Source organism: Colobus angolensis, unplaced genomic scaffold (genome assembly GCF_000951035.1).
Source record: "Colobus angolensis palliatus isolate OR3802 unplaced genomic scaffold, Cang.pa_1.0 Scaffold183, whole genome shotgun sequence".
Lineage (NCBI taxonomy): Eukaryota > Metazoa > Chordata > Mammalia > Primates > Cercopithecidae > Colobus > Colobus angolensis.
This window is the reverse complement of record NW_012114966.1, coordinates 75,455-85,734: the sequence shown is the minus strand read 5'-3', so window position 1 is coordinate 85,734 and position 10,280 is coordinate 75,455. Positions and strand designations below refer to the sequence as shown.

Here is a 10,280-nt window from a genome sequence, read left to right as displayed (position 1 = left end):
GGTCTTACTATGCTGCTTAGGCTGCTCTCAAACTCCTGGGCTCAAGCTATCTTCCTGTCTCAGCCTCCCAGTGTGCTGGGATTGGAGGCATGTGTCACCACACTCAGCCTGTACCTATATTCCTAATCTTCACTGCAACCTTGTGAAATAAGTGGCATTATATACATCCCCATTTTATGGAAGAGGAACCTAAGCTCTGGTTGAAAGTAACTTGCTGAAAGTCACATAGCGAGTGAGCTCAGCTAAACTTAAATGTACCTCAGAAGGCCTTCCTGAACACTTAGTCTAGATAGGTTCTCCCATTTCTCTTTATTGCATAAACCATTTTATTTCTTGGTAGCATGTAACATAATTTAGTAATTTTGTGGTTTTTTCCCTCCCTCTAGAATTAAGCTTTCTGAGGTCAGGAACTTAATCTGTCTGGTTTACTTCCTCTTGAGTAGCCAGGACTATAAGTGTATGCCACCACACTCGACTAATTTAAATATTTTTTTTGTAGAGATGAGGTGTCACTATATTGCCCAGGCTGGTTTTGAACTCCCGAGCTCAGGTGATCCTCCTACCTTGGCCTCTCCAAGTGTTAGTATTACAGGCGTGAGCCACTGTGCCCAGGCCTGGTTTACCTTTCTTTTCTTTTTTTTTTTGAGACAGTTTCACTCTTGTTGCCCAGGCCAGAGTGCAATGGCACTATCTTGGCTTACCGCAACCTCTGCCTCCTGGGTTCAAGCGATTCTCCTGCCTCAGCCTCCTGAGTAGCTGGGGTTACAGGCATGCGCCACCATGCCCGGCTAATTTTTGTATTTTTAGTAGACTCGGGGTTTCGCCTTGTTGGACAGGCTGGTCTTGAACTCCCGACCTCAGGTGATCTGCCCACCTCAGCCTCCCAAAGTGCTGGGATTACAGGCGTATCCACCACACCCGGCCACCTGGTTTACTTTTCTAATCTTTAGTGCCTAGCATATTGTCTTGCATAGAGTGGGGACTTCATAAATGCATATTTTTGAATGAATAAGTTATCTCAGAGAGTAGCCCTTCTTAGAAGGGGTGAATTTAGAGTTAAACTTCTTACCCATTTAAGCCATGTTGCTTGATCCTGCTGTACCTTTTCAGTCCCCGCATCAGAGACTTCTCCTGGGCCTCCCCCAATGGGGCCTCCACCTCCTTCAAGTAAGGCTCCCAGGTCCCCACCTGTGGGGAGTGTTCCTGCCTCTGGTATGGAGCCTACAAGTTTCCCAGTCGAGTCTGAGGCTCTGATGGAGGATGTGCTGAGACCTTTGGAACAGGCATTGGAAGACTGCCGTGGCCACACAAGGGTAAGCCCTGGCACATCAGAGGTTAGAGAGGGCTTCCATCTACATCCAAATGCAGGAATGGCTCCCAGAGATAGACCCTCTGACCCAATGGACAATGGCTCTTAGTCCTTTTAGAGTTATGGACTCCTTCAGAATCTGCTAAGGCCTTCCCAGAGAAATGAACACAGGATTTCAGGAGCAACAGACTTTTGAAGACCAATCAGTAGAAGATGCTGTGGGAACAAGAGTTGAACTCAGCTCCTATTAGTAAACAACCTGATTTTCTGTACCTGCATGCCATTCAGAGTAGACCCTGTTGATTTTATTCTCAGGAAATTTATATTGTGCCCAGTTAGGGAGAAAGAAACCTCTTCTAGCTATAGTGTTTTCTTAGTTCTTAGAAAAAGAGATCTGAAGAATGTCTTAAAGGGAAAGTAGCATGGGAATTTCACCTCTTTGGCTCTTAGTTTTCTTTTTGTGAAGTAATGCTACAGGATGAGCTTCTGAGAGTCTGAGAAGCCCCTGAAATTTTAAAATTCTAGTCATAGGAGGAGGTGGGTTAGGAGGACTGGTGGTGGGAAGATGAGAGAGTTCCGTTTAATGACCTCTACTTTTCAGTGAAACATCAGGCAGTGTCAGAAGAAAACAGCAGGGGAAGGATTCATCAGGTTCTCAGTGGGACCTCTAATCTTTGGGTAAAGAACCAGAACTCTAAAGTGTGGGCCAGAGAAAGCAGGTGCTTCTTATGTGGTGCTGCCCTCCTCTCTCTTCCCCTCATTGGGCTGGCAGCACTGAATCGGAGGGGGGCTTCTGTCTCTTAGAAGCAGGTATGTGATGACATCAGCCGACGCCTGGCACTGCTGCAGGAACAGTGGGCTGGAGGAAAGTTGTCAATACCTGTAAAGAAGAGAATGGCTGTACTGGTGCAAGGTATGGGTGGGTTCTTTGATATAGCCTAAATCCCTTGTCCTGCTGTGGTTGGCTGTGCTGGAGCAAGTGCTGAGATTTTGATTGACTGGGAGGGGAGGCATGGAAGCTCTTGTACCACAGGCTGCTTGCTCAATCCCCATCTCTCTTCAGAGCTTTCAAGCCATCGGTGGGACGCAGCAGATGACATCCACCGCTCACTCATGGTTGACTATGTGACTGAGGTCAGTCAGTGGATGGTAGGAGTTAAAAGATTAATTGCAGAAAAGAGGAGTCTGTTTTCAGAAGAGGCAGCCAATGAAGAGAAATCTGCAGCCACAGCTGAGAACCACACCATACCAGGCTTCCAGCAGGCTCCATAATCCTCGGTTCCGCAGACTCACCAGACACCATCTCCTATGCCTTGGAGGCCTTCTCTCAGAGGGAGTTCATGTGTTACTCGTAACATGCATTTCAATAAAAACATCTCTGTGGTGGGCCTTGGGTAGGAGAGATGAACCCTTCCTGTGCCAAGCTAGTCCCCTCTGGTGTCCTCAACTGCCCTGCCCCCTATGCATCTGCAAACGTCTGTTCTCCCTTCTCCATTCATCAGGAAGGGATCTGCTGGGTACAGTCAGACTACTGCCTACCTTTTTTCCCAAATTAGACTGAAAGCACATCCTGTGCTGGGTGGAGCAGCTCTGTGTTTGGATGGTTTCATTTCAGCATGAGAACAGACTCAAATAGAACGGGAAGACTTTTCCCTCAACAAAAAGAAAGACAGTCCTATTTGCACTGTATCACCCTTGAGATACAGGTGTTACAGAGATTAGAACCACACTGAGTGGGGTTTTTGCTGTATAAATCCAAGGAGAAAAAGACCAGATTACTGAGATTTGGGATTTTAACTGACATGCCAAACAAGCTGCTGCCTCATTTTGAGTTTCAGTGTGAACTCTAAGGTCTCCTATAACCCTTTGAGAGAGGTACTTGGTGGATTATCATGCTGTGAGAAGGGAGGGTACAAGGTTTTTGGTGTTGGAATAGAGGAACTGGTACTTAGAGGTGGTAAGCAGAAAAGGCGTGGGGGGAGACTGGGGATGGCTACAGGCTGGGACAGCCCCGGTTTTCCAAGAGTCCTGCTTTGGCATGGATAGGGGAGGGGTTGCTGGGCAGGGTCCTGGTTCCAGGAAGGCTGCTTCCTGGAAAGACAGGAACAGCCCTTGGCAGCGACCAAGCTATTGCTGTTTATGGTTTGGAGGCTCATGTAACCTGCCACTGTAGTATGCCTCAGGTTCTAATTATTGCTGGAAGTGGGCCTGGTGGGAACTAGGAATGGATCTGAGGCCTCTGAGCTTAACCAGGCCTGCCGGGGCCCTCAGCTGTGTGGCTGAGATGAGAAAATAAGCATTGAGAACACTGGAGTCAAGGCATTTCTTTGAGTGTTTACTAAGCAGCCAGAAGGTGACTTACTCCATTCCCCAGTTCCAGCCCCTGAGCATAGAGGGTTTAGGGTTAGGAGTACCACCACAGACCAAAGAGGAAGTAGAGTTAAGGGCTTGGCAAGTTGCCCACTCCTATCCCTGGTCTAGCTGCCTCAGAACTAAAGGAGGCCTGGAACTAACAAGTCACTCCCTTCCAGATTAGATGAGGCCAGCTGGCCTCTGGATGCCTCAGGAAGAGGTGGTGGCAGCAGTGGCATGAGGGATCCCTCTGTAACTCCACATGCTGGGTCATCTGCACTGGATTAGAGTCCATTTCAAATTGAGCATCATCTGGAGAGAGAAAAGGCAGGAGGACAGGTTGCTGGTCTGAGGATCTGCAGGCAGTGCAGAAACCCCTCTTGGAATTGAACCCCCACACAGTGTCACAGTGGCATTTGAACTCAACGGCTGGGACAATTCTTAATTCCTGCTTTCCTTACCGGGTATCTCTTCCTCTGTCTCCTGCTCCTTCAGCTCCTCCAGCTTGGAGAGTGGGGCTGTTGGAGGAGTTGTGACCCCGGGAATCTGAGGGAGGCAGCAGGGGGGTGTCCGGGCAATGGGTGAGTTCTTGCACTCCAGCAGGAACTTTCGGTCGTAGATGATCCTGGTGCCTGTCAAGGGGTTGGGACTGAGGTAAGAGTCAGGAGCTTGGGTACAGAGGTGACTGGGGTCCCAGACTCAGGCCTTTTGGGGCCTGGACGTGAGGGTGGTGTTGAATTTCCCTGTGTATCAAGGACATCTGCTCTGAAGCCCAGCTAGGTTCTCAGCAGACAAGCTTTCATAGTGCTTAAAATCTTCCAGACCTAACCAAGATGTGGGTATAAAGCAAGTGGGGCATCCCAGCTGGTATAGGCAGGGGCTTCATGTTTGGGGGAGCTTCAGATCTTGGCTCTAAGAGGAACACCAAACTTGGAGTTCAGGTACTTCATGCTGCTCCTCTGCCACTCTGAAACCTCCTTGCTTTGGTCTCACCAGTGAAAGTGAGACCTAGACTAATAGCCTCAGGTGATTCAAGAAATGAACTAGTTGTGAAGGGTTCCACTCAGTGCTGTCACCTGGGCTATCTCCTGCCGGGAGGAGAAACAGTACTGTTCTAATCCTGACCCCTCCCAGGTCCTATAAGGTTCATACTAGCTCAGAGGAACTTGGCCGCATAATGTCCTCAAAGGGCCCTGCCCTGTTCCTCCCCTCCACTTCCGCATGGCAGGAATCCCTGGGTCGGGAGCCCAGCAGCTCGTGATCCCAGGCTGCTCGCCCAACCAAACAGACGCCAGCCAGCAACACATAAATGGAGCAACTACCCCAACTGTTCTAGCCATTCCACTTCTCAAGACCCGGTGTTTCCGGCTGAGGTCACGCTCAGTAGGGGGCCCTGGCCCCTATTCCTAGGAAGCAAAGTCAAGAGGGGTAAGGAGCACGTGTAAGGTGCCAAGAACCCAGACCACAATGAAGGATTACAGCCCAAACACACGGAAGCTAGGCTCATGGCCTCGTTGCATCACTTAGAAGTTTTTGGGAACTGAGCTTCTGCTCCATTCTCCCCCAAAGCTACCTGTAGAGGGGCCTGCAGACAAGTCCTAGGCCTGTCCTTCCCCTACCCCCGACCCGCAACAACAAGCACACGCTAATATGTCCACAGCCTGTGGACCCCTGCCCAGCCCGCTGACCTCCTGGGGTAGTGGCGTATAGCGTGCCCCCCGGCGTGGTGCTGTAGCAGTCGGGCAGCTGGTCCCGGCCCCAGGGAATCGGGCAGCTAGTGGACGTTGACATAGCGAGCGGGAGGGGCAGCAAAGTAACCGCCTGGCGTTGAGGTCAAGGGGCGCAGCTCTGAGTCTGAGGCGGACTCAACCGACCACGTGCAGCTGCTGGTAACACTAGAACAACATCACGCCCAGGGCGGGCCACCGGCTGTCACTCAACCTGACAGTCCCGCCCTATCTGTTAGGAAACCTGCCCGGTTCAGAGAAAGCTGGAAATGCATCCAAAGTCCCAGGCCCTGCACCGGCTTCCAGTTCCTGCTGGCCCAGAGCTGGCCAACCTGCCTCTGAGTGCTGTAGCAGCTCAGCTATTTACTGTTCATAGCTGGGAGCTGGGGGCAGGTGAAGTAGGGCAAGCATTTTTATCCTGTACTAGTTCATCCATTCCTCGCCAACTTTTGCATAGTAAAGCACTATGATTAGCCAAAATCACACATCTTGCAGGAAGGGAAGCTGGGATTCAAATCTGACTGCATCTGACTCCAGGACTGTGCCCTTAAACCCAGCAGTGTACTGCCTCCCATAAACAGTAACAGTATAAGGCCAGGTGCTCATGCCTGTAATCCCAGCACTTTGGGAGGCTAAGGTGGGTGGATTGCTTGAGCCCAGGAGTCTGAGACCAGTCTGGGCAACATGGTGAAACCTAGTCTCTACTAAAAATACAAAAGTTAGCCGGGTGTGGCAGCATACACCTGTGGACCCAGCTACTTGGGAAGCTGAGGTGGAAGGATGGGTTGAACCCAGGGGGCGGAGGTTGCAGTGAGCGGAGATCGTGTCACTGCACTCCAGCCTGTGTGACAGAGCCAGACCCTGTCTCAAAACAAAAACAGTACGGAGTGAACATGCCTTGATGGCCTCGAGCACAACAGGAAAGGGAAGGTCAGGGAGGGCTGGTCGTCTTTCTGAAGAAGTGGTACCTGGGCTAATAAAAGGAAGAAGTGGTACCTGGACCAGTCAGGAGGCCTGCCCTTTGATCTCTCTACCAGTTAACTAAGGAAGGGCAGGGGGCTAGTGAGGAGGGCTTGGTCTTTAGTCAGCAGGAAAGAAAGGTCAGAGAGTTTGACCTTGGAGGTAAGTTTTTTTTATGTAGACATAGTGATAAGACAGGCTGGAGCGAGTTGGTGGGATTGGTGAAGATGTATATACACTGGAAATCTTGAATTCATCCAGCTGTCCTCTGGCTTCCTCAAAATCAGTACTGCCTCCACTGTCCCTTCCCCTCACCAAAAATTAAGTATAGACCACCTGACTGTATCCATTTATCAATATTCCCTCAGCTCTGGTTTCATCAGATTTCTCCTTAGGTCTGATTTCTTCACTCATTTAAAAAAATATTGCTTCTCAAACTGTTTATTTTCTGAGATAGGGTTTTGCTCTGCTGCCCAGGCTGGAATGCAGTGGTGTAATCTCAGCTCACTGCAAACTCTGCCTCCTGGGCTCAGGGCATCATCCCACCTCAGCCTCCTGAGTAGCTGGGACCACAGGTGCCTGCCACCACAGTGGGCTAATTTTGGTATTTTTTGTAGAGACAAGGTTTCACCATGTTGCCCAGGCTGGTCTCAAACTCCTGAGCTCAAGTAACCTACCTGCCTCGGCCTCCCAAAGTGCTGGTATTATAAGTGTGAGCCACCACATCTGGCCAGCTTCTCAAACTTTAATGTGCATATAAATCATCTGGAGATATTGTTAAAATGAGAATTCTGACACAGTATTGGTCTGGGGTGAGATTTTGGATTGTTTCTTTTGAAACAGGGTCTCACTGTCACCCAAGCTGGAGTGTAGTGGTACAATCATGGCTCACTGCAGTCTCAACCTCCTGGGCTCAGGTGACCCTCCCACTTCAGTGTCCTGAATATCTGGGACCACAGGTGTATGCCACTGTACCTGGCTAATTTTTAAATATTTTGTAAAGGCGGGGTTGCACTATGTTGCCCAGGCTGGTCTCAAACTCGTGGGCTCAAGTGATGCTCCCACCTTGGCCTCCCAAAGTGTTGAGATTACAGGCATGAGCCACTGAGCCCAGCCAATTGTGGATTTTTTTTTTTTTTTTTTTTGAGATGGAGTTTCACTATTGTCGCCCAGGCTGGAGTGTAATGGCATGATCTTGGCTCACCGCAACCTCCGCTTCCCAGGTTTAAGTGATTCTCCTGCCTCAGCCTCCAGAGTAGCTGGGATTATAGGTATGCACCACCACACCCAGCTAATTTTGTATTTTTAGTAGAGACAGGGGTTCTCCATGTTGGTCAGGCTGGTCTTGAACTCCCGACCTCAGGTGATCTGCCTGCCTCGGCCTCCCAAAGTGCTAGGATTACAGGTGTGAGCCACCACACCTGGCTGACTTTTTTCTTTTTAAGATGGAGTCTTGCTCTGTCACCCAAGCTAGAGTGCAGTGCCATGATCTCGGCTCACTGCAACCTCTGCCTCCTGGCTTCAAGCAATTCTCCTGCCTCAGCCTCCCAAGTAGCTGGAATTACAGGCACCCACCACCACACTTGGCTAATTTTTTGTATTTTTAGTAGAGATCGGGTTTCACTATGTTAGCCAAGCTGGTCTCGAACTCCTGATCTCCAGTGATCTGCCTGCCTTGGCCTCCCAAAGTGCTAGAGTTACAGGCATGAGCCACCAGGCCTGGCTGCAATTGTGAATTTTTAATACAGTAATGCAAATGCTTCAGGGCCTCAGAAACACACTTCAGGTAGCAAGGGTTTGCATATTTTATTGTCCCGAAAAGGATTTTGGGTGTCTTACAAAATGGTGCATGCCAAAATGAAGTGTCTTAGCAGTGCTGGAGGGTAAAGCTTGGGAACAGATTGCAGTGAATCATTTATGATAACTCACCTTTTATACAAGGTGAGAAAGTGACAGGGGGAATGCGAGAATAGCGTGGAGGATGGTGAGATTTGAGGGTGGAGAGTCCAGCCTAGTGAAACTAGGTGGGCAAACGGGTGGTGGCTGTGAGGATGGAGAGAAGTGGATGAGGTTCAGATACACAGAAGAAGAATAAAGTGACTGATTAAGAGTGGGGTGAGAGAAAGTGTAAACTAGGATAATTTTCAGTCTTTTGGCTCGAAAGTCTTGGTGGCTAGTAGCACCAACTAATATGATAGGGAAAACAAGAAGAGCAGCATATCTTGTATGAGAATGAATAATATGTGTCCAGATGGAGCACAGTAGGAAGCTAGATATACTGAAGCCATTGGGAGAACTCTGAGTTAGTGGCTCAAATTTGGGTGGTGTGAAATTCAAGAGTGTGGGGATGGGCTAGGATCGGTGGCTCACACCTGTTAATTCCACCATTTTGGGAGGCTGAGGTGGGAGGACTGCTTGAGCCCAGGAGTTCAAGACCTGGGCAATACAGCAAGACCCTGTCTCCATTTATAACTAAATAAATGTGGGATGAGATCATCTGGGGAGAAGATACAGTATAGAAACCTGGGCACGTCAACATTTATTTATTCAAAAGGTAGTAGAGAAAAAGAATTCACCAAAAAAGACTGAGAAAGATGAGTCAGAAATAGGGACTCATCTTTTGAGAAACGTATCAAAGATTTTCAAGAACGGTCATTGTGGAAGTGACGTCTTCCTTCTATTAATCTCTACCACACAATAATAGCTGCAGTTACTACTACTATAATTACTACTGCTTGCAGGTAACTCTTCTGGAGTCACTGTGTGCTATAAGGGCTGGGGAATACATAGCTGGCTTTAGAGAGAAAGCCAGATTCATCATCCATGCAATCTGGATGAAGAAACAAGAATTTAAATCAGAGGTCAATACTAATTACTGGCTGGGCAAGGTGGTTCATGCCTGTAATCCCAGCACTCTGGGAGGCTGAGGGAGGCGAATCACTTGAGGTCAGGAGTTCAAGACCAGCATGGCAAACATGAAGAAACCCCATCTCTACTAAAAATACAAAAATTAGCCAAGTGGTGGTGTGCGCCTGTAATCCCAGCTACTTGGGAGGCTGAGGCAGGAGAATTGCTTGAACTCAGGAGGTGGAGGTTGCAGTGAGGCAAGATGGCATCAGTGCACTCCAGCCTAAGCAACAGAGTGAGACTCCATCTCATTAAAAAATAAAAAACAACTAATTACCTATTAGAATATGGAAGTGTTTAAAAATACCTATGCCCAGGCCCCACCCCCAGATATCTGATTAAACCTATAAGGAAATACCAGGCCTCTGTTATCAGGCAAATTACTCTGGATTCACATTTAAGCATTTGATTCATGCTCTTCTTTTCCAAATTAGGTGTTGAAGCCCAGGGTCATGCCTTTTATTGGAGGTGGTCTTAACACACTTAAGTTTTTGATACTTAAAACCACCTTTCTCTCACCCATTGCCTAAAGGAGAGGATGGAAGCATATAAACCTGCCTGTTTGCAAATGACAAATCACTGAGGATAAATGGAAAATGCAGCATTACCAGAGCCCCTCACTATAGGGGGCAGGGTCCACTGGGAAGACATCATAACCAGTTGTATGTCTTGGTAGAAATGCTTCTTGTTAGTCAGAGAACAAGATGTTCACTCAGAAGCTGTTTTCCTACAGGCTTGCTTGCCTTTTCTTGAATTTACAATGTGGTCAAAGGGCTTTTCGTTTTGTTTTTTTTTTCTTTAGATGAAGTCTCACTCTTATCACCCAGGCTGGAGTGCGATGGTGCGATCTCGGCTCACTGCAACCTCCGCCTCCTGGGTTCAAGTGATTCTCCTGCCTCAGCCTCTCGAGTAGCTGGGATTACAGGCGCATACCACCACGCTCAGCCAATTTTTGTATTTTTAGTAGAGATGGGGTTTCACCATGTTGGCCAGGCTGGTCTCGAACTCCTGACCTCAGGTGATCT

At 48.6% G+C, this 10,280-nt stretch overlaps 2 protein-coding genes across 3 annotated transcripts in view; one reads left to right on the top strand and one right to left on the bottom strand.

Moving 5' to 3' along the window:
* SRA1 (steroid receptor RNA activator 1) overlaps positions 1-2,639 on the top strand; it is a 7,440-nt gene extending 4,801 nt beyond the window's left edge. Inside the window, exons 3-5 of one of the 2 annotated variants that reach the window (XR_001001518.1) lie at positions 1,111-1,313; positions 2,114-2,222; positions 2,373-2,598. Coding sequence is in view for 1 of the 2 variants with exons in the window: in XM_011939646.1 (XP_011795036.1) it covers positions 1,111-1,313; positions 2,114-2,222; positions 2,373-2,581 (521 nt within the window). In the remaining variant the exon portion in view is untranslated. Of the gene's footprint in view, positions 1-1,110; positions 1,314-2,113; positions 2,223-2,372 lie in introns of both variants that reach the window. The other variant, XM_011939646.1, reaches the window with a different exon arrangement.
* Positions 2,640-3,631: 992 nt separating this feature from the next.
* The window catches only part of LOC105510137 (ankyrin repeat and KH domain-containing protein 1), a 75,183-nt gene continuing 68,534 nt past the window's right edge, over positions 3,632-10,280 (bottom strand). Inside the window, exons 23-24 of the mRNA XM_011939769.1 lie at positions 4,123-4,293; positions 3,632-3,973 (exon numbers count right to left, since the gene is read on the bottom strand). Coding sequence (XP_011795159.1) covers positions 3,970-3,973; positions 4,123-4,293 — 175 coding nt within the window. The 3' untranslated portion in view covers positions 3,632-3,969. The remainder of the gene's footprint in view (positions 3,974-4,122; positions 4,294-10,280) is intronic.